The sequence below is a fragment of the Pseudophryne corroboree genome, chromosome 6 (genome assembly GCF_028390025.1).
Source record: "Pseudophryne corroboree isolate aPseCor3 chromosome 6, aPseCor3.hap2, whole genome shotgun sequence".
Taxonomy (NCBI): domain Eukaryota; kingdom Metazoa; phylum Chordata; class Amphibia; order Anura; family Myobatrachidae; genus Pseudophryne; species Pseudophryne corroboree.
The window spans coordinates 423274298-423298512 of NC_086449.1; the positions used below are offsets into that span (position 1 = coordinate 423274298).

Here is a 24215-nt window from a genome sequence, read left to right on the forward strand (position 1 = left end):
CATTTGGACTGTGGCAATCGTTATGTGATTAATTGTCCATGCCAGTTGCTTTATGTAGGCAAGACTATTAGGTTACTTAAGGAACGCTTTGCCCTACATCGTTCGTCCATTAAAAAGGCTATGGTCAAAGTGGACTCAAATATGCCTCCGGTAGCGAGGCATTTTGCTTCTTGTAAACACAATATGAGAGACTTCCAGTATATGTCGATAGAACATATCCCCCCACTTAGACAGGGTGGGGATCATTATAAATTATTACTACAAAGGGAATGTTTTTGGATCCATCACCTTAACACTGTTGCACCACTTGGTCTGAATGGGGGCCAGTACCTTAGTTGTTTCATTTTGAAAGGCTCTGTATCTGGTGGTGGTATTTTAATATCATTATTTCTTCTACACAATCTCCTTTTGCTACATGTACTTGTGTGTTACTTTTTTTGTTTCACTTTTGTTTATTTTAATACTAGCTGAAGTACCTGCCATTGTTGCCTGGGTTTAAATCTTAAAGTTATTATTTGCCCAGTGTAAGCCCCTGGGCAAAGCAGTGCACTGAGGCGCCCGTACCCATCCTCCAGCAGCAGGGGTGGGGTGTGCTGTCAGCGGCAGCTTTGATGTTCCACAGGCAGTAGGGGGTATTCTATCTTCCACTCAGCATGTACAACCTGGAGCAGTAATTTCTGCTAATTACTCCTTTACTGCACAGATGGTGGGAGGTGGGGCGGGAGGGAGAACACTAAACTGTAGAAGGCGGCATTGGGCTGGATGAAGGGGCACATGACTTCCAGGGTAATGCAGATTTCTAAAATGGAAATAGAGGCGCTCATGAAAAACACACACCAAAATATCACAGGTTCAATATCAGCCAAGGAATCAATCAAAGTATAAAATATATATGTTTATTAATAATATAAAATATACTATTTCATAAAGGAAAATTCACAATTAATGTTCCTTATGATTTTAATATGATATGTGAGATACAGAAATTTGTAAAATTTTGCATGAATTATCTGAATCTTAATGGTGTATTCATATACTTAAAAAATCACTGAACTATACAATTCAAGAGATATGTATCAGAATGTTGCAGTCTCTTTATAAACACTGTTGCCACAGCTGCTAGACGTGATTCCTGACTATATCACAATGACTGCACGTATTGATATTAGTCAGCATGGATTAATATATAAAGTACCTCTCCACAAGGGCTGGTGAACCCGAGCGTCCCCGGGTGAGTCCAAAAGGTTGCCCAGTTGATAAAGATGCTGGAGGGTATGTGGGATGTCTGAGTCTGTTTGCCGACTGCAGGGTTTGTTTGGTTATCCTGCTGATTAAACCTTTGCAAGTGCTGTGCAGGTAATTGTGCTGGATCAGGTAGAATCTTATGCCCAGGTGTAAACGAGCGTTCCTTCCAGACTACCTGGACGTGCGCCGTCCGCCGGTAGTGACCAAGATGGAAGACACTGGCTGTAATTGCCGTACCCGTCCGGCGTCTGCAGTTGTGCGTGTAGCCAAGTGGAGATTATCGGAACCCGTAGCCGTGCGGCGTCTGCAGCTGATCATGTAGCCCAATGGAGGGCCATCCACGGACACTGTGAGTAAAGGCCGGATGAAATGGCTATGGCCTGAATACGTCCTGGATGACAGGTGTTCAGTGATTTGCAAAAAAGGGGGAGGAGTCCTGACGCGTTTCGTCACGTGACCCGTGACTTTTTCAAAGATGACTCCTGTTTGCACGATGTATGTAATTTAAAGGGCTCTTAATTATGCCTCCACAGATATAACTAATCAATATAATCATACATCAGTGTTAACACATGCACAGTTGTAACTAGTCAGTATAATCATACATCAATGGTAACACATGCACTTATATGCAAAGAATTCCTTGCAGCAGGTTACATTGGTTTCCACAGGGAAACATTGGTGGTCATTCCGAGTTGTTCGCTCGTTTCCGTTTTTCGCAACGTAGCGATTAGGTGGAAAATGCGCATGCGCATGGTACGCAGCGCGCATGCGCTTAGTAATTTAACACAAAACTTTGGAGATTTACACAAGCTCGAGCGACGTTTTTTCAACGCTCCAGTGATCGTAGTGTGATTGACAGGAAGTGGGTGTATCTGGGCGGCAACTTGGCGTTTTCAGGGAGTGTGCTAAAAAAAATGCAGGCGTGCCAAGAAAAAACGCAGGAGTGGCTGGAGAAACGGGGGAGTGGCTGGCCGAATGCAGGGCGTGTTTGTGACGTCAAACCAGGAACTAAACAGACTGAGGTGATCGCAATCTAGGAGTAGGTCTGGAGCTACTCAGAAACTGCAAGGAATTATTTAGTAGCAGTTCAGCTAATCTTTCGTTCGCTATTCTGCTAAGCTAATATACACTCCCAGAGGGCGGCAGCCTAGCGTTTGCAATGCTGCTAAAAGCAGCTAGCAAGCGAACAACTCGGAATGAGGGCCATTGGTGTGTAGAGTGGATCTGGATCCAGAGGCATCAACAGGCAAAGCTTTAGCTGTCCCAGGATGCATAGGGGCCTCCTCTATAACCCCGCCTCCAGGCAATGAGAGCTCAATTTTGAGTTGGTGCCTGGAGCAGCAGGTCCCTGAACATGGGGGCTGCGCTGTGCAGCTCTGAAAGCTTTTCAAATGAAAGAAATTGACTTTGCTATTTGAGGTGGTAGAACTGTATGTCAGTGTCACATTCAGTGCTGCAGCTCAATCACCTCCCAAGCAGCGCCGCACACTCCCGTTAGCCTGGTTCCCGGGTACCTGCGGTGGAGGCGTCCCGACCTAGGCATGGTCGCAGACTGCTCTCCTGGATCGCATGGCTGCTACGGGGAGGGGGTAAGAGGCATCACTCCTGAGGTCCAAAGGGTTCTCTGTAGCCGTTATTCAGACTTTGCTGAAGGCCTATAAACCGGCCTCTGCCAAGATTTACTATAGAGTGTGGAATTCTTACTTCACCTGGTGTGCTGATAAGAACTATGATGCCTATAGATTCAGAACTTCTAGAATTTTGGCTGTTCTGCAAAGAGGTTTAGACTTAGGTCTTCATCTGGCCTCCCTCAAGGTTCACATGTCTGCCTTGTCAGTGTGGTTTTAGCGAAAGATTGCCTCTATCCCTGTTTTGCATTTAAATTCCAAGTATTTAGACCACATGGCTGCAGCCCATGACTAAGGTGTGCAATACACATCGAAACAGCTTTGTTTTTGTTCATCTTGAGCACCGAAACATCGGCTGTATGCTCAATACCATTGCATTTTGAAAAAGACATCAAGTGCCGCTGGCTGCTTATTTCACTTGAGATATCTTTTCATATCGAGAGGGCACCAGAGCGCGCGTGTGTGTGTGTGTGTGTGTGTATGTATGTATGTATGTATGTATGTATGTATGTGTGTATATATATATATATATATATATATATATATATATATATATATATATATATATATATATATATATATATATATATATATATATATATATAATATTATGGTGGTTTTTTTTAAGACCATGTGACATCCATTTATAGTTTCTATACATTTCTCTACTTCTCCAGTTTGCTTGGTATGATAGGAATTTTCACTGGACAGTATGAATGGTTGTCTGGGCCTTACCATATCATCTGTGGCTGAAGGAAAGTACTGTATGGTGTTGTTTTCTGCAAATTACATGTGGAATTACATCAATGAATGGCATCTTCAGTTTGTTGGTTTTTAAAGGGTTTTCTCATTCCTTCCTTGGTGGTGGATGTCCATTATAATTTTCTAAATAATGTTCTAATGTTCTTTATACTCTGGGAATGTTTGTAATATTGTTCAGAATATTCTATATACTTCTTTAACAAAACAAAGGCTGGGACTGACCTTTAAGGCTCTGTTTCTGTGTCTGGTGCATGTTTTTATGTCTGCGCGTGGATCCGAGTCGCACTACACATGAATATTAATTTTGTTAGTTGAGTCGCAGTAAAGGTTGAGACGCACGGTGGCAGAATTTACCTGTTTGAAAAAAATCATTGCAAAAAGGAAGCGAAGTACCTGTTTGCATTTTTATTTCAGTTTATTGTATTATATTGTTATCGGATTCCAAACCTCCCATATCCGGAGCACACAATATAGGGGTGGAGATTATTTGTAGAGGCCATGCACTCTCTATGGGGTAAAATATCACACACACGCTATATGGAGGCATTTGTTGCTAAAGGATATTGGGGGTCATTCCGACTCGATCGCTTGCTGCAGTTTGGGTCGGAACTGTGCATGCGCCGGCGCATTGCAGCCGTCATTGCCTAGCGATCGCCTCTGAGACAGAGGCAGTCGCTCGGAGGTAGGGGGCTTAACGGCGGCGTTAAGCCGCCATTTAGGGGGAGCGGTCCGGCCAACGCAGCCATGGCCGGACCGTTGGAGCTTTAGCGTGCTGGCCGGGAGCTACTCGTCGCTCCCCGGCCCGCAGTGGCTGTGTGTGTGTGTGGGGGGGCGACACTGACATGCGGGGCGCACTAGACCTGTGCTGGGCGTCCCCCCGCATGTCAGTGTAAATTTAGCACAGCTACGATCAACTCGGAATGATCCCCCATTGATCAGATTATAATAGGGTACTCTCCTAAAGCAATGCTAATGGAAGTCTTTCTATAATTACAGCATTCAAGTTGTGTTTTGCATTGTATCCAGTTTTATCCAGAGGGAACCTTTAATTATGTAGTAAGTATTTTTTGTTGTTTTTTTGCATTGTGATTACTTGATTTGTTTAAAATAAAATTAATACCAAAACGTTTCTTTATGTCAAATGGGAATTCAATCTGGAACAAATATGTAAGCTTGTACATTGCACAGAGGCCACACAATATAGCCATGTACACAAATACACATTTTGCTCAGTACTGCAATGAAAATAAGGATACACTTAAAATTCGAGCTAAAGAGAATCTAGACTACAATCTTTGCAAAAATGTTATATGACAAATTTATGCAGAAAGTGAAAATGACAGTAATAAATTGTGGAAATTTAAAAACAAGACTTTTGAGATGACCATTCTGCTCTCTGCTCTCTGCTGCCTGCATTGATGCCTTTGCTCATATTGTATCTGCAGCCTCTCTTCAGAAAAGATTGATTGCTGTGATTAGCAATCCAAACAGTGAAGTTCTGCAACTGTGGACAGTTTCAATCATAACAATTTCAATTGTAACTAGAACTCAAAGGATCTTACTTTCCTACTTATTACTATTATAAATAGAGCCACAAAATAAATCCTATTATATCTGATTTATCTGTTTAATTTTTAGATCCAATATATGGCAACATTGATATTTTCATGTTTGTCTTGTGTCAAACAATAGTCCTAACTACTTAACTGCAAGAACAGCTTCAGTATGTGATGAAACTTATCTCATACAAGGAAGGAAATGGAGCATAAAGGGGGGTACTCACCGAGAGATCCATGCTTAAAATCTAAGCAATCAGACTAGATTGCTTAGATTTTTAGCACAGATCACTCATGTGTACCCCCCTCAGCGATAGCGATGCGCGGCCCCGCACATCGCTATCGCCGGTGCTAGATTGGCCTGCATATGCAGGCTCAATCTAGCACGTCGCTCATTTCACCCGCTGGGTGAAATGAGCAGCCTCCCGTCCTCCCCCGCATTGCTCAGCACACAGCACGTGCTGAGCGGCGAGAGAGATGTGTGCTGAGCGGTTCGTTCAGCACACATCTCTCCCGTGTATATGGGCCTTAACAAATCAGAATAAAATTCTCCATTACCCGTTCTGCAAGCAAGTACAGATCACTGTTGATATTGTGATACAAATAAACTGCAAACCTGCAGTTGGGGATGCAACAAAGAGAGTAATACTCTTGACTGGTACACAATTTGACTGTATTTGCTATTCCCTTAATTTGGAGGAATGTACCAACGTCTTGGTCCAACCGGACATTATCATATTTAAGATGGTCTTACAGGAAACTGGTTTCTTATGTGTCTTTACAGTTGTTCCCTTAAGATTGTACTCACTGACCCTGAGTCTCTTGAGTGTCATAAACAACCGGAAGACTCAAATACTTATTGCCTACACAAGAAAACCTTCCTGCTATTTCCTGCAAGGATGGCAGTCTTCTTGTGTTCTAATCCCTTGTACACTTAAACAACGTGTTCTGGTTTCTCTTACAAAGGATCTCTCTAACTGCAAAGTAAAATATACGGTAGGTGGTGCTTTCCCTTTTGCACATATGAATGCAGGAAGATGACCAGGAACTATATGTTCATATATGTACAGACAGGAGGGTGACGAGGAACTACAGATGTGTCCTCATACATCTAGCCTCAATTTGCCATGCAGTGTGAGATGCCTGGTTGTAAGTAAGCCGATAGGAGACCTAAAACAATATTGCTGTCTAGCGACCATGGTTGGTCTATGGAAATTCACCCATGCTATGCTAGAACTAAAACTCAGGAAAATAATAATCTGGACCCTGAATGCAGAGATGTTCAGGCCCTTCCCACATCAGCTCCAACCTAAACTTATCCACTCAAAGCAATGTGTACAAGAATCTGGGGCTAAAGAAGGACAGTAACATTTTGCCCTGCTTCTAAACCTGAAAAAGGGTTGACTTAATACCATGCAGTGCAAAATGCCTGGTGTGAATAAGCCACCTGGCCCAGTGTAGCTCTGCTAATGTCGCGCGTCTTTTTTCCTCTAACGTCCTAGTGGATACTGGGGACTCCGTAAGGACCATGGGGAATAGACTGGCTCCGCAGGAGACTGTGCACTCTAAGAAAGATTTAGTACTACTGGTGTGCACTGGCTCCTCCCTCTATGCCCCTCCTCCAGACTTCAGTTAAAATCTGTGCCCGGACAGAGCTGGGTGCATTTTAGTGAGCTCTCCTGAGCTTGCTAATAAGAAAGTATTTTAGTTAGGTTTTTTTATTTTCAGTGAGCTTCTGCTGGCAACAGACTCTCTGCTACGTGGGACTGAGGAGAGAGAAGCAAACCTACTAACTGCGGCTAGGTTGCGCTTCTTAGGCTACTGGACACCATTAGCTCCAGAGGGATGGAACACAGGACCTGACCTTGTCGTCCGTTCCCGGAGCCGCGCCGCCGTCCCCCTCGCAGAGCCAGAAGTCAGAAGCCGGCGGGTTGAAGAAAGAAGACGTCAAAATCGGCGGCAGAAGACTCCTGTCTTCATATGAGGTAGCGCACAGCACTGCAGCTGTGCGCCATTGCGCCCACACTAACCCACACACTCCGGTCACTGTAGGGTGCAGGGCGCAGGGGGGGCGCCCTGGGCAGCAATTAGATACCTCCTGGCAAAAGCAGCATATATACAGTTGGACACTGTTATATGCATGAGCCCCCGCCATTAATTTTACACAAAATCGCGGGACAGAAGCCCGCCGCTGAGGGGGCGGGGCCTTCTTCCTCAGCACTCACCAGCGCCATTTTCTCTCCACAGCTCCGCTGAGAGGAAGCTCCCCAGGCTCTCCCCTGCAGACTCACGGTAGAAAGGGTAAAAAGAGAGGGGGGGGGGCACATAAATTTAGCGCATTTAATATATATACAGCAGCTACTGGGTGAACACTAAGTTACTGTGTGATTCCTGGGTCATATAGGGCTGGGGTGTGTGCTGGCATACTCTCTCTCTCTCTCTCTCTCTCTCTCTCTCTCTCCAAAAGGCCTTGTGGGGGTCCTGTCCTCATATAGAGCATCCCCTGTGTGTGTGTGTGTGTGTGTGTGTGTGGTGTGTCGGTACGCGTGTGTCGACATGTTTGACGAAGAGAGCTATGTGGAGGCAGAGCAAGTACAGATGAATGACGTGTCTCCGCCGACGGCGCCGACACCTGATTGGATGGATATGTGGAAGGTGTTACATGATAATGTAAACTCCTTACATAAAAGGTTGGATAAAGCTGATGCCTTGGGACAGTCGGGGTCTCAGCCCATGCCTGATCCTACAGTGCAGAGGCCGTCAGGGTCTCAGAAGCGCCCACTATCCAAAATGGTTGACACAGATATCGACACGGATTCTGACTCCAGTGTCGATGACGATGATGCAAAATTGCAGCCTAAAATGGCTAAAGCCATCCGCTACATGATTATAGCAATGAAGGATGTATTGCACATATCAGAGGTAAACCCTGTCCCTGACAAAAGGGTGTATATGTATGGGGAGAAAAAGCAAGAGGTGACTTTTCCCCCTTCACATGAGTTAAATGAATTATGTGAAAAAGCGTGGGATTTCCCCCGATAAGAAAGTGCTGATTTCCAAAAGGTTACTTATGGCGTACCCTTTCCCGCCAACGGACAGGATGCGCTGGGAATCCTCCCCTAGGGTAGATAAAGCTCTGACACGCTTATCTAAAAAGGTGGCCCTGCCGTCACAGGATACGGCCACCCTAAAGGATCCTGCAGATAGGAAGCAGGAAAGTATCCTGAAGTCTGTTTATACACACTCAGGTACTATACTGAGGCCGGCAATTGCGTCGGCCTGGATGTGTAGTGCTGTAGCAGCATGGATAGATAATCTGTCTGAGGAAATGGATACCTTAGACAAGGATACCATTTTACTGACCCTGGGGCATATAAAAGACGCTGTCCTATATATGAGGGATGCCCAGAGGGCATTTGCCTACTGGGCTCTAGAATAAATGCAATGTCAATTTCTGCCAGAAGGGTCCTGTGGACTCGGCAATGGACAGGTGATGCCAACTCCAAAAAGCACGTGGAGGTGTTACCTTACAAGGGTGAGGAATTGTTTGGGGACGGTCTCTCGGACCTAGTTTCCACAGCTACGGCTGGGAAGTCAAACTTTTTGGCATATATTCCCTCACAGCCTAAGCAAGCACCGTATTACCAAATGCAGTCTTTTCGATCACAGAGAAGCAAGCAGGTCAGAGGTGCGTCCTTTCTTGCCAGAGGCAGGGGTAGAGGAAAGAAGCTGCACCATACAGCTAGTTCCCAGGAACAGAAGTCCTCCCCGGCTTCCACTAAATCCACCGCATGACGCTGGGGCTCCACAGGAGCCAGGAGCGGTGGGGGCGCGTCTCCGAAATTTCAGCCACCAATGGGTTCGCTCACAGGTGGTTCCCTGGGCTATACAGATTGTGTTTCAGGGATACAAGCTGGAATTCGAAGTGATGCCCCCTCACCGTTACCTCAAATCGGCCCTGCCAGCTTCCCCCATAGAAAGGGAAGTAGTGTTAGCGGCAATTCACAAGTTATATCTCCAGCAGGTGGTGGTAAAGGTTCCCCTCCTTCAACAAGGAAGAGGAATACTATTCCACAATGTTTGTGGTACCGAAACCGTATGGTTCGGTCAGACCCATATTGAATTTAAAATCCCTGAACATTTATCTGAAAAGATTCAAGTTCAAAATTGAATCGCTCAGAGCGGTCATTGCAAGCCTGGAAGAGGGGGATTTTATGGTGTCTCTGGACATCAAGGATGCTTACTTGCATGTCCCCATTTATCCACCTCATCAGGAGTACCTCAGATTTGTGGTACAGGACTGTCATTACCAATTCCAGACGTTGCCGTTTGGGCTCTCCACGGCACCAAGAATATTTACCAAGGTAATGGCAGAAATGATGGTGCTCCTTCGAAAGCAAGGAGTCACAATTATCCCATACTTGGACGATCTCCTCATAAAGGCGAGGTCCAGAGAGCAGTTGCTAATCAGCGTAGCACACTCTCAGGAAGTGTTGCAACAGCACGGCTGGATTCTGAATATTCCAAAGTCGCAGCTGTTTCCTACTACGCGTCTGCCTTTTCTGGGCATGATTCTGGACACGGACCAGAAGAAGGTGTTTCTCCTGGCGGAGAAGGCTCAAGAGCTCGTGACTCTAGTCAGAGACCTCTTAAAACCGAAACAGGTGTCGGTGCATCGCTGCACGCGAGTCCTGGGAAAGATGGTGGCATCATACGAAGCCATTCCCTTCGGCAGGATCCATTCGAGGATCTTTCAGTGGGATCTGTTGGACAAGTGGTCCGGATCGCATCTTCAGATGCATCGGCTGATCATCCTGTCCCCGAGGGCCAGGGTGTGTCTTCTGTGGTGGCTGCAGAGTGCTCACCTTCTCGAGGGCCGCAGGTTCGGCATACAGGACTGGGTCCTGGTGACCACGGATGCGAGCCTCCGAGGATGGGGGGCAGTCACTCAGGGAAGAAACTTCCAAGGGTTGTGGACAAGTCAGGAGGCTTGTCTGCACATAAATAACCTGGAACTAAGGGCCATATACAACGCCCTGAGTCAAGCGGAGCCTCTGCTTCGCAACCAACCGGTGCTGATTCAGTCAGACAACATCACCGCAGTGGCTCATGTAAACCGCCAGGGCGGCACAAGAAGCAGAGTGGCGATGGCAGAAGCCACCAGGATTCTTCGTTGGGCGGAGAATCACGTGCAAGCACTGTCAGCAGTGTTCATTCCGGGAGTGGACAACTGGGAAGCAGACTTCCTCAGCAGGCACGACCTCCTCCCGGGAGTGTGGGTACTTCATCACGAAGTCTTCACTCAGATTACAAATCGATGGGAACTGCCACAGGTGGACATGATGGCGTCCCGTCTCAACAAAAAGCTACAAAGGTATTGCGCCAGGTCAAGAGACCCTCAGGCGATAGCTGTGGACGCCCTGGTAACACCGTGGGTGTTCCAGTCGGTCTATGTGTTTCCTCCTCTTCCTCTCATACCCAAGGTGCTGAGAATCGTAAGAAAAAGAGGAGTGAGAACAATACTCATTGTTCCGGATTGGCCAAGAAGGACTTGGTACCCGGAACTGCAAGAAATGCTCACAGAGGACCCATGGCCTCTGCCTCTCAGACAGGACCTGTTGCAACAGGGGCCCTGTCTGTTCCAAGACTTACCGCGGCTGCGTTTGATGGCATGGCAGTTGAACGCAGGATCCTAGCGGAAAAAGGCATTCCGGAGGAAGTTATTCCTACGCCGATAAAGGCTAGGAAGGACGTGACAGCAAAACACTATCACCGTATATGGCGAAAATATGTTGCCTTGTGAGGCCAGGAAGGCCTCTACAGAGGAATTCCAGCTGGGCCGGTTCCTGCACTTCCTACAGTCTGGAGTGACTATGGGCCTGAAGTTGGGGTCCATAAAGGTCCAGATTTCGGCCCTATCCATTTTCTTTCAAAAGGAACTGGCTTCTCTTCCTGAAGTTCAGACGTTTGTTAAGGGAGTGCTGCATATTCAGCCCACTTTTGTGCCACCAGTGGCACCTTGGGATCTCAACGTGGTGTTGGGTTTCCTGAAATCCCACTGGTTTGAGCCACTTAAGACCGTGGAGCTAAAGTATCTCACGTGGAAGGTGGTCATGCTATTGGCCTTAGCTTCGGCTAGGCGTGTGTCAGAATTGGCGGCTTTGTCATGTAAAAGCCCCTATCTGGTTTTCCATATGCACAGGGCAGAATTACGGACTCGTCCGCAATTTCTGCCGAAGGTGTTGTCATCTTTTCATTTGAACCAACCTATTGTGGTGCCTGCGGCTACTCGTGACTTGGAGGATTCCAAGTTGCTTGATGTAGTCAGGGCTTTGAAGATCTATGTAGCCAGGACGGCTGGAGTCAGGAAGACTGACTCGCTGTTTATCCTGTATGCATCAAGCTGGGTGCTCCTGCTTCAAAGCAAACTATTGCTCGCTGGATCTGTAGCACGATTCAGCAGGCTCATTCTGCGGCTGGATTGCCGCATCCAAAATCAGTGAAAGCCCATTCCACAAGGAAAGTGGGCTCTTCTTGGGCGGCTGCCCGAGGGGTCTCGGCATTACAGCTTTGCCGAGCAGCTACTTGGTCGGGTTCAAACACATTTGCTAAGTTCTACAAGTTTGATACCCTGGCTGAGGAGGACCTTGTGTTTGCCCATTCGGTGCTGCAGAGTCATCCGCACTCTCCCGCCCGTTTGGGAGCTTTGGTATAATCCCCATGGTCCTTACGGAGTCCCCAGCATCCACTAGGACGTTAGAGTAAATAAGATTTTACTCACCGGTAAATCTATTTCTCGTAGTCCGTAGTGGATGCTGGGCGCCCGTACCAAGTGCGGACTTTCTGCAATACGTGTATATAGTTATTGCTTAATAAAGGGTTACGTTATGTTGGCATCCATTGTTGATGCTCTGTTGTTGTTCATACTGTTGACTGGGTAAGTTTATCACAAGTTATACGGTGTGATTGGTGTGGCTGGTATGAGTCTTACCCTGGATTCCAAAATCCTTTCCTTGTAATGTCAGCTCTTCCGGGCACAGTTTCCTTAACTGAGGTCTGGAGGAGGGGCATAGAGGGAGGAGCCAGTGCACACCAGTAGTACTAAATCTTTCTTAGAGTGCCCAGTCTCCTACGGAGCCCGTCTATTCCCCATGGTCCTTACGGAGTCCCCAGCATCCACTACGGACTACGAGAAATAGATTTACCGGTGAGTAAAATCTTATTTATTTATTTTTTGCAGAAGATGCGTCTTAATCACAACACAATGTGACTAGGACACATGAGGAGACTATGCTGTTTAGTTTGATATAGGACACTTGTATATTGTGGGGTAGATGTACTAAGCCTTGAAAAGTGATACATTTTACGGTGATAAAGTACCAGCCAGTTAGTTCCTAACTGTCCTTTTTTCAAACCCAGCCTGTGACATGACAGGAGCTGATTGGCTGGTACTTATCACTGCAATTTATCACTTTTCAAGGCTTAGTACATCTGGCTCTGCTGACACTGTATAGAGCAGATCTGGACCTGTATTGGGAAAAAGCTGCGACTGCTACATTGTATCATTTCATGTACAGATTGTATGGAGTCTCTGAATTTGTATACGAATTGCTACAGTGTAGCAGTAGCAGCTTTTTTCCACTATAAATTCTGTTCTGCTCTGCTGACTCAGTTGCACACAGATATACAAGTGTCGTATATCAAACTAATCAGCACAGTCTCCGCATGCATCCTAGTCTCATTGTGCATTGTGTTGCAACAAAGATGCATTTTTGGAAAGAAAGATGCCCAATGCTTGAAGATTTTCACGTTTCCTAGCATGCCAAGTGGGGCTCCTTTGGGGTGACTGCAGCAAAGATGTATGAGGACACTTCTATATATTCATGTTACTTTGTGACTTTTTCTAGGGGAAAGAATCGGAAAGTGAGAGAGTTTGAGAAAGTTCTCCTGATTTTTTATTATTTCTTAAAGTGGCAATCATTTACATGGGAAAAATTTAATCTGGTTTTGCCATGTAAATTATTACCACTTTAAAAAAAAAACAGAACTCACATAAAATCTCTCATTTTCTGAGTCTCACACCCTATTACATTCCAACCCCCTCCCCCTCCGTTGTCCGTTTACCTTGATAGATCAGTTGGTTATTTTTTATTTATTTTTTTCCAAGTATTGCTGTAGTCACAGAGAGGTTACCATATATCATTAGACTTCATTATTCTCTTTAGTGTACGGTTACACTTGATAAATTGTTAATTTAGAGATCCTGTCCTTCTTTCCATACATCCACAATATCTTTTCTACCCCCGGGAATGTCCTGTACGTTGCTTATTGCAACTTCTCTTTTCTAAATTTCTCACTTCTCTTCATACACTCCCAAGCATATTGTATACTTTAAGATCCAATTAGTCTCAAATGTATAATAACTTTTTACTCAATTTTAGTCAACCTCCACAAAGACACACAAGGGGACTGCTATATTTGTACATTATGATGCCGCAGTAAATTGGTTGATACCTTTTCAGACTCCTAGGGTCACTATAGCAGTGGTTCCCAAACTGTGTGCCTAGGCACGCTGGGTTGCCTCAGGACACTAGCAGGGGTGCCTTGGATTGGTGGTCCAGGACCAATTCAAAAATTTTTGGTCAAAGTAATAGACAAAACCAGTGCTTGTGGCTGCCAATTATAAACTATGAGGATAAACAGAAGCAAATATTGTCCGCACCACACTAAAGAAACTAAGGATGACACATAAACATAATTTACTTATTGTTTTCTAAAATTCTTAAACTTTTGGCCTACGGGTGCCGTGAAAAAATTCTGATACTCTAGGGCGCCATGATTAAAAAAAGTTTGGAAGCCACTGCACTATAGTATAATACCATAATTTTTTTTCTTAAGGTTTATCTGTGTACGCTCCCAGTGTGGGGCAGGGTTCCTTCTGCTTATTTTTTTTTTTCATCTGTGCATCAAGAGAAAAAGACTAAAGTCTTCAGTGGGGCTATGAGGTTTTTTTAAAATTATATTTAATTGGTATTACACTTTGAAATTTTACGGTCAAGCAAATGGGATAAAACTGCAAAAGGGTAAAAGTCGTCAAACCAATTACAATTAATTGTCTGTAGCGCAAATTTACTTAATAAACAGATTAGTCTAGATTAGTTGCTCCCAAATTGGGTGCCGTGGAACCCAGGGGTGGCTTTGGGCACTTGCAGTGGTACCACAGGTTGGTGGTACCAGCACCAAATCATTTTATGTATTGTCAATGTGAGAGGCAAAACCAGTGCCAGTGTTTGCCAATCATAACATAGTCGTATGTGGACAAACAGAAGCACAACTCTGTCCATCTCCACGTAACTGGCCCCAAGTATAATCTGTAAGCACTATGGTGGCCAATCCCGGGATCGGGAACCCGGTTTAAAATTGGCCAGGATTCAATCCCGGGACTGGAGCTTCCAATTCTGATTTCGGGATTATTCACCACCTTACATTTTTCTATGCTGGGCAGCATTGAGCGTCTTCAGCAAGCGTAGACACTGCACGGCTCCTCCTGCCCAGCTCCCCCTGGGCGCACTGTGCAGCATGACGTGAAGTCAGAGGTCACGCTGCAATACACACAGCCACATGTGTCGCCCACAGTTCTCTGGTCTCTGTAAGTGGACACACAGCGGATGTTAAAATAGGGTGTGGGCTGGGTTTATGGGGTGGTAACCCAATCCTGGGAATCCTGGGATTGATAATTTTTCAGTCCCAATTCCCGGGATTGAAAAAACATCCCGGGATTGGCCTCCCTACAAGTTACTTAATTTAAGAAGTTTTGCTGAATTCTTCAATAAGAATTTTTTGGCCTAGTGGTGCTGTGGAAAAAATACTGATACTGAAGGGTGCCATGATTCAAGAAAGTTTGGGAACCACTGGTATAGATCAAGAGACCATGATGGTCGCTATCTCTGAATAAGACTAAAGTCTCACACAGGATCAAAAGGTAAAGGAGTGGTTGTTTGTACCATGGCATCCAGGGTGCTCACAATATGAGAAAGGACGCAGAGGCATTTACCAGGATTCACATAGTGTTCTATTTCATAATTTCATATGTACAGATCTGCCTTCCTACACTGCCAAACATCCCTTCTTGGCATAGCAGGTCTGTGCGACTTGGCTTTCGCCGAGCATGCTTTTGTTGGAATGTGCGTCTTTATCGCAATACCGCAAAACCTCTTCAAGACTGCACACATTCATTTGATATGCGACACTTGTATACAGAGAGTGCCGTGCATCACACAGAGTTTTTTTTTATTTATTCCAGAAGGTTTACTGTTGTGAATTTTTTTGTGGTGTATATTTTTCACCAATGGATACCAGAAAACCAAAAATATTTGTGCTATAGAAACATATCAAGTACTTGAATATATGTAAATGTTCCATGCTTCACAGAGAATTACCATATTATGTGCCAGCCATCAAGAGTCAAAATCTTGATAACCCTACTGCCAGGACAGAGGCGATTTGGACTCCCAAATTGGTGGTAAACTAGTTAACCCCTGGTGCAGCCCCAGATCAGATCTGGCAGCTGAGGCACTGCAAAGGTGGACAGCTAAGGTAAGGTCAGTAGTGCGCCGGGACTAAGGCAAATAAAATGTATTTGAGTCATTTGTTATAACGGGGAAGACCAGCGGTGAGCGCTAGGCACTGTATAGGCTAAAGTACACTGTGGACCAACAGTAACTCTTGTACCACCCACTGCTGAGGGGATTAAGTGGTGGAACCAGTGTACGTTTTAAAAGACATGTTGAAATATTTTAACATGCACTGTATAAACAGTAAAAACTGTAATTTGTGAAGCACAGCAGCTGGGTGCATAAATTCCAGGCTGCACTGCACAGAAGGCCAAGAGACCAGTAAAATTGACGTGTTTTAAGTGTGAAGTTAAAACTTAATGTTCTAAATTAGTTTAAATATTGTATGGCTTAACCCTAAAGACACAGGAGAGAGAATTCCTGGACTGCATGCAGGCCCGGATTGGCCATTACATCCAGTGGGAGATTCCTGGTGGGCCGTCCGGTGTGCGGTCATCTTTTGGCCCACCAACCTTGGTTGCCTGTCATGTACAAAAGCTGTGATTGGGTGACGCACCAAGGGGGCTGGGGAAACAGATGACAGGCTGCCCTGCACACCAATCAGAGCTACTAGTAATATGGCTGCTATTATGAAAAGAGAGGCTGCAGCAGCGCTGTGCTTGCGGCCGGGAGGCATTGCAGCGTGTGCTCCTGGCCGCTCTGATCCCGGACATCCACTCAGTGTGTCCTCAAATGTGGCGTTTCACGGCTGGAGCAGTTTGTGCAGGGCCACAGCGCAGCCAGCCTTACCTATGCAGCTGCTGCAGTCCGGGATTGTTGGGGCCCCTCCCCTGGGACTAGCCAGCAGTGAGCTGAGCTCCTATACCAGGCATTCCCAACCGCGGTCCTCAAGGCACACCAACAGTGCAGGTTTTAGTGATATCCAGGCTTCAGCACAGATGGTTAAATCAAAATAACTGAGGTACTAATTAAGTCACCTGTGTTCAGGCCTGGATATCACTAAAACCAGGACTGTTAGTGTGCCTTGAGGACCGAGGTTGGGAAACACTGTCCTATACTGTCTGGCTCCTCTTTTCCTGTCTCCCAACCTCCTCCCTTCTGACTTACTTCTCTTAAGCCCCGTACACGTGTGCTGAGCGATCTAGCACAGACCGCTCAGCACACATCACTCCCCCCACTCAGCTCACAGCGCGATGTGTGCTGAGCGAGGGTGACGGACGAGGTGGGATGGGGCACTCATTTCACCCAGCGGTGAAGTGAGCGATCTCACAAGATTTGGCATGCATGCATGACAAATCTAGAGTCGGCGATAGCGATGCGCTGTCGCTGTCAGATTGCTTAGAATTTAAGCACAAATCTCTCTGTGTGTACCCCCCTTTACCTTGGCCAGCATCCATCCTGCTCCCTACCTTCTACACCCACCAGGTAAAGAAATGGTGTTGGGGACTAAAGGCTATAACTTATATTTAAAAATGTGACAGTGTGGCATAAATTTGGGTGTATGTGTACTAAGTTTGTATGAGTGTGTGTGTGGAAAAATACACGTGCAAGTGACTACACAACTGTGTGTATGTGGGGGGGGGGGGTTAATGTCCTGTCCTTTATTAAATGTGTGTGTATGTGGAGTGTTTCTATATGTTTACAAATATGCCTGGGTTGGGGGTGTTGGGGAATAATGTGTAAAAATGTGTCACTGTGGCATACATTTATGTATGTGTGTACTGTGGTTGTATGTGTGTGGAAAAATAAATGTGTACAGTATATATATAATATAGATATAATAGATATAAATAAATAAATAAATAAATGTTATATATATACATGTGTGTACACACACTACCGTTCAAAAGTTTGGGGTCACCCAGACAAATTCCTTATTTTTGAAATAAAAGCACTGTTTTTTTCAATGAAGATAACATTAAATTAATCAGAAATACTCTCTATACATTGTTAATGTGGTAAATGACTGTACTGGCTGCAAACGTTTGGTTTTTAAAGGAATATCTACATAGGTGTATAGAGGCCCATTTCTAGCAACCATCACTCCACTGTTCTAATGGTACATTGTTTTTGCTAATTGCGTTAGAAGACGATTAGAAAACCCTTGTGCATTATGTTAGAACAGCTGAAAACGGGTTTGCTCGTTAGTGAAGCTATAAAACTGGCCTTCCTTTGAGCTAGTTGAGTATCTGGAGCATCACATTTGTGGGTTCGATTATACTCTCAAAATGGCCAGAAAAAGAGAACTTTCATGTGAAACTTGACAGTCTATTCTTGTTCTTTGAAATGAAGGCTATTCCATGCAAAAAATTGCCAAGAAACTGAACATTTCCTACATCGGTGTGTACTACTCCCTTCAGAGAACAGCACAAACAAGCTCTAACCAGAGTAGAAAGAGAAGTGTCAACATTTACAGTGAAGAGGAGACTCCGGGATGCTGGCCTTCTAGGCAGAGTGGCAAAGATAAAGCCATATCTGAGACTGACCAATAAAAGGAAAAGATTAATATGATCAAAAGAACACAGACATTGGACTGAGGATGATTGGAAAAAAGTTGTATGGACAGACGAATCGAAGTTTGAGGCATTTGGATCACACAGAAGAACATTTGTGAGACGCAGAACAAGTGAAAAGATGCTGGAAGAGTGCCTGATGCCATCTGTCAAGCATGGTGGAGGTAATGTGATGGTCTGGGGCTGCTTTAGTTCTGGTAAAGTGGGAGATTTGTACAAGGTAAAAGGGATTTTGAATAAGGAAGGCTATCACTCCATTTTGCAACGCCATGCCATACCCTATGGACAGCGCTCGATTGGAGACTGTTTTCTCCTCCGACAGGACAATGACCCAAAGCAGACCTCCAAATTATGCAAAAACTATTTAGGGAAGAAGCAGGCAGCTGGTATTCTGTCTGTAATTGAGTGGCCAGCACAGTCACCAGATCTCAACCCCATGAGCTGTTGTGGGAGCAGCTTGACCGTATGATACGCAAGAAGTGCCCATCAAGCCAATCCAACTTGTGGGAGGTGCTTCAGGAAGCGTGGGGTGAAATTTCTTCAGATTACCTCAACAAAATAACAGCTAGAATGCCAAAGGTCTGCAATGCTGTGATTGCTGCAGAAGGAGCATTCTTTGACGAAAGCAAAATTTGAAGGACAAAATTATTATTTCAAATAAAACTCAAATCATGAAATTGTCTGGGTGATTTATATATATATATATATATATATATATATATATATATATACACACTATAAACATTTGAGCAACTTTTGTCCGGTTGTAATTTTTTTCCCCCTCAGCAATTCTGATATTCCAGAGGCCGTTTTAGTTGATCTCTCCATTGTGGTGATGGGGTGCTGTAATCTAGAGTCACCCTTTTATCCCCCTTTTTTTCCCCTTTTTATTCACGTAACGCCACAGCCCGGCCGTTCAGCATTTTCGGTTGCTACAGCAACCGGACGCGTCTCTGACATCATCGAAAGGAAGCCAGAAGCCAGGCGGGAATCAGCACGGCCGGACGGGCGTGAGTCACGGAGTGGGACCTCTCCCTATTTAAGGTATGTTAGTTAGTAAGCACACTTTTGTTCACCTTGACAAAGGGGTACATTGACCCCGAAACGTTGGTTTATTTGGGAAATACACCTTTTCAACTTTAAAGCCTCCGAGTGCCGCCCCTTTCTTCTCGTCTATATATATATATATATATATATATATATATATATATATATATATATATATATATATTATACATACACATACATACATATATATATATATATATATATATATATATATATTTATTTAATAGTGCATCCGGATAGTATTGACAGCGCTTCACTTTTCCCACATTTTGTTAAGTTACAGCCTTATACCAGAATGGAATTAATTCATTTTTCCCCTCAAAATTCTACACACAATACCCCATAATGACGACGTGAAAAAAGGGTTTTTGTTTTTTAGATTTTTGCATATTTATTAAAAATAAAAAAACTAAGAAGTCACATGTACATAAGTATTCACAACCTTTGCTCAATACTTTGTTGATGCACCTTTGGCAGCGATTACAGCCTCAAGTCTTTTTGCATATGATGCTACAAGCTTGCATATGATGCTACAACCTATATTTGGGCTGTTTCTTTCAATTCCTCTTTGCAGCACCTCTCAAGCTCCATCAGGTTGGATGGGAAGCATCAGTTCACAGCCATTTTCAGATTTCTCTAGAGATGTTCAATCGGATTCAATTCTGGGCTCTGGCTGGGCCACTCAAGGACATTCCTGAAGCCACTCCTTTTGATATCTTGTCGTTGTCCTGCTGAAAGATGAACCGTCGCCCCAGTCTGAGGTCAACAGCGCTCTGGAGCAGGTTTTCACCCAGGATGTCTTTGTACATTGCTGCATTCATCTTTCCCTCTATCCTGACCAGAGGCGGATTGGCCATAGGGTTCACAGGGAAGATTCCCGGTGGGCCGACGCACCCATGGGGCCTGTTTTGTTTGAGGACATGTGGTCCTTTTTATAGACTTAATGAATAAGATGCAAAATAATTTGCATATATGAAAATTACTTTGCCACTTAGCCTGTGATTGCAGATGATCTAGTGTATGCGCTGTCTGCCTGCTTGGCTGACATATAAGATTGAGTGAATTGTGATTAGGATACGGTTGGTGTAATAAGCAAGAAAATATATCTTTCTAAAGAATGATATAGTTTCCTAAATTCTGAAGGTGTATCATATAATGTGCTCATAATATTTAATTTTAGTTCTTTTTAACTTCCCCCTTGATGCTGGACATGCCCACTATCTGGAAAGTCTTGGGGGGAGGGTGCTGCTGCCATGGCTCATGGCTAGACCTTACACCTCTGGTGCTGCCCATGTGGGGCCACTAGTACAAATTTTTCCAGTGCCGCTTTTTGTTCCCAATCCGCCCCTGATCCTGACTAGTCTCCTAGTTCCTGCCGCTGAAAAACATCCCCACAGCATGATGCCGCCACCACCATGCTTCACTATAGGGATGGTATTGGCCTGGTGATGAGCGGTGCCTGGTGATGAGCGGTGCCTGGTTTCCTCCAAACATGATGCCTGGCTTTCACACCAAAGAGTTCAATCTTTGTCTCATCAGACCAGAGAATTTTGTTTCTCATGGTCTGAGAGTCCTTCAGGTGCATTTTGTCAAACTCCAGGTGGGCTGCCATGTGCTTTTTACTAAGAAGTGGCTTCCGTCTGGCCACTCTACAATACAGTCCTGATTGGTGGATTGCTGCAGAGATGGTTGACCTTCTGGAAGGTTCTCCTCTCCCCACAGAGGAATGCTGTAGCTCTGACAGAGTGTCCATCGGGTTCTTGGTCACCTCCCTGACTAGGGCCCTTCTTCCCCGATCGCTATATTTAGACAGCCGGCCAGCTCTAGGAAGAGTCTTGGTGTTTCCGAACTTCTTTCATTAAAGGACGATGGAGGCCACTGTGCTCATTGGGCCCTTCAAAGCAGCAGATATTTTTCTGTACCTTTCCCCAGATTTGTACCTCGAGACAATCCTGTCTCAGAGGTCTACAGACAATTCCTCTTGACTTCATGCTTGGTTTGTGCTCAAACATGCACTGTCAAGTGTTGGGACCTTTTATATAGACAGGTGTGTGCCTTTCCAAATCATGTCCTATCAACTGAATGTAGACTCCAATTGAGCTGTAGGAACATCTCAAGGATGATCAGTGGAAACAGGATGCACCTGAGCTCAATTTTGAGCTTCATGGCAAAGACTGTGAATACTTATGTACATGTGATTTCTTTGTTTTTTATTTTTAATAAATTTGCAAAAATCTCAAAAAAAACTTTTCATGTTGTCATTATGGGGTATTGTGTGTAGAATTTTGAGGACAAAATTTTTTTTTCTCCATTTTATAATAAGGCTGTAAAATAACAAAATGTGGAAAAAGTGAAGCGCTGTGAATAGTTTCCTTATGCACTGTATATAAAGCAGATGCGGTCCAGGTAAATCTCCAGAACAGGAAGATAACCAATATAAGGACCGGTCGGCAGCAACGGTTACGACATTTCCACAATGACGAAAATGACGTAAGTGGCATTGAAACGTTGGTTGAAACATACCTGCTGTCTGTCTCGTTTTTGCATTGGGTGCCGCCAACTGTTATATATTATATAATAGTGATGTGCAACGGAAATTTTTCGGGTTTTAGTTTTGGGTTCGGCTCCGCGGCCGTGTTTTGGGTTCGGACGCATTTTGGCAAAACCTCACCGAAATTTTTTTGTCGGATTCGGGTGTGTTTTGGATTCGGGTGTTTTTTTCAAAAAACCCTAAAAAACAGCTTAAATCATAGAATTTGGGGGTCATTTTGATCCCATAGTATTATTAACCTCAATAACCATAATTTCCACTCATTTTCAGTCTATTCTGAACACCTCACATCTCACAATATTATTTTTAGTCCTAAAATTTGCACCGAGGTCGCTGGATGGCTAAGCTAAGCGACCCAAGTGGCCGACACAAACACCTGGCCCATCTAGGAGTGGCACTGCAGTGTCAGACAGGATGGCCCTTCAAAAAAATTGTCCCCAAACAGCACATGATGCAAAGAAAAAAAGAGGCGCAATGAGGTAGCTGTGTGACTAAGCTAAGCGACACAAGTGGCCGACACAAACACCTGGCCCATCTAGGAGTGGCACTGCAGTGTCACGCAGGATGGCACTTCAAAAAAATACTCCCCAAACAGCACATGATGCAAAGAAAAAAAGAGGCGCACCAAGGTCGCTGTGTGACTAAGCTAAGCGACACAAGTGGCCGACACAAACACCTGGCCCATCTAGGAGTGGCACTGCAGTGTCACGCAGGATGGCCCTTCAAAAAAATACTCCCCAAACAGCACATGACGCAAAGAAAAAAAGAGGCGCAATGAGGTAGCTGTGTGACTAAGCTAAGCGACCCTAGTGGCCGACACAAACACCTGGCCCATCTAGGAGTGGCACTGCAGTGTCACACAGGATGGCCCTTCAAAAAAATACTCCCCAAACAGCACATGATGCAAAGAAAAAAAGAGGCGCAATGAGGTAGCTGTGTGACTAAGATAAGCGACCCAAGTGGCCGACACAAACATCTGGCCCATCTAGGAGTGGCACTGCAGTGTCACGCAGGATGGCCCTTCAAAAAAATACTCCCCAAACAGCACATGATGCAATGAAAAAAAGAGGTGCAATGAGGTAGCTGTGTGACTAAGCTAAGCGACCCAAGTGGCCGACACAAACAGCTGGCCCATCTAGGAGTGGCACTGCAGTTTTCTAGCGAGAGGATGAGTGCTTCCATCCTCATGTGAAGCTGAACCACTAGCCATGAACATAGGTTAGGGCCTCAGCCGTTCCTTGCCACTCCGTGTCGTAAATGGCATATTGGCAAGTTTACGCTTCTCCTCAGACGCTTTTAATTTTGATTTTTGGGTCATTTTACTGATCTTTTGTGTTTTGGATTTTACATGCTCTGTACTATGACATTGGGCATCGGCCTTGGCAGACGACGTTGATGGCATTTCATCGTCTCGGCCATGACTAGTGGCAGCAGCTTCAGCACGAGGTGGAAGTGGATCTTGATCTTTCCCTATTTTTTTTAACCTCCACATTTTTGTTCTCCATATTTTAATGCGCACAACTAAAAGGCACCACAGGTATACAATGTAGATGGATGGATAGTATACTTAATATTATTAATGGATGACGAGTGACTGACGACACAGACGTAGGTACAGCAGTGGCCTACCGTACTGCTATATACAGTATAATAAATGGACCTGGTGGACACTGTCAGCAAACTGCTAAACTAGTATAAAGCAAAAAAGCCACCACAGGTATACAATGTAGATGGATGGATAGTATACTTATGGACGACGAGTGACGACACAGAGGTAGGTATAGCAGTGGCCTACCGTACTGCTATATACAGTATAATGGACCTGGTGGACACTGTCAGCAGACTGCTAAACTAGTATAAAAAAAAGTCACCACAGGAGTGTTTTTCAGGCAGACAAACGTATACTGGTGGTCACTGTCAGCAAAACTGTGCACTGTACTCCTGCTATAGCTGCTCCCCAGTCCCCACAATTAAGCAGTGTGAGCACTCAGCACAGATATATCATGCAGCACACTGAGCACAGATATGGTATGGAGCGTTTTTTCAGGCAGAGAACGGATAAAAAAAAACTGGTGGTCACTATCAGCAAAACTCTGCACTCTACTCCGAGTCCTAACAGCTGCTCCCCAATCCTCCCCACAATTAGTAATAAAACAAGCAATCAACTGTCTCTTCTACAATTATAAACGGAGAGGACGCCAGCCACGTCCTCTCCCTATCAATCTCAATGCACGTGTGAAAATGGCGGCGACGCGCGGCTGCTTATATAGAATCCGAATCTCGCGAGAATCCGAAAGCGGGATGATGACGTTCGG

General features: G+C 44.8%; 1 protein-coding gene across 4 annotated transcripts in view; it reads left to right on the plus strand.

The window, feature by feature from the left end:
* The window catches only part of GSAP (gamma-secretase activating protein), a 233463-nt gene that overhangs the window by 106799 nt on the left and 102449 nt on the right, over positions 1–24215 (plus strand). For 3 of the 4 annotated variants that reach the window (XM_063926993.1, XM_063926990.1, XM_063926991.1), the window contains exon 10: positions 4635–4694. The exons of the other annotated variant lie outside the window; for it this stretch is intronic. In XM_063926993.1, coding sequence (XP_063783063.1) covers positions 4635–4694 — 60 coding nt within the window. The remainder of the gene's footprint in view (positions 1–4634; positions 4695–24215) is intronic. 4 annotated transcript variants of the gene reach the window in all.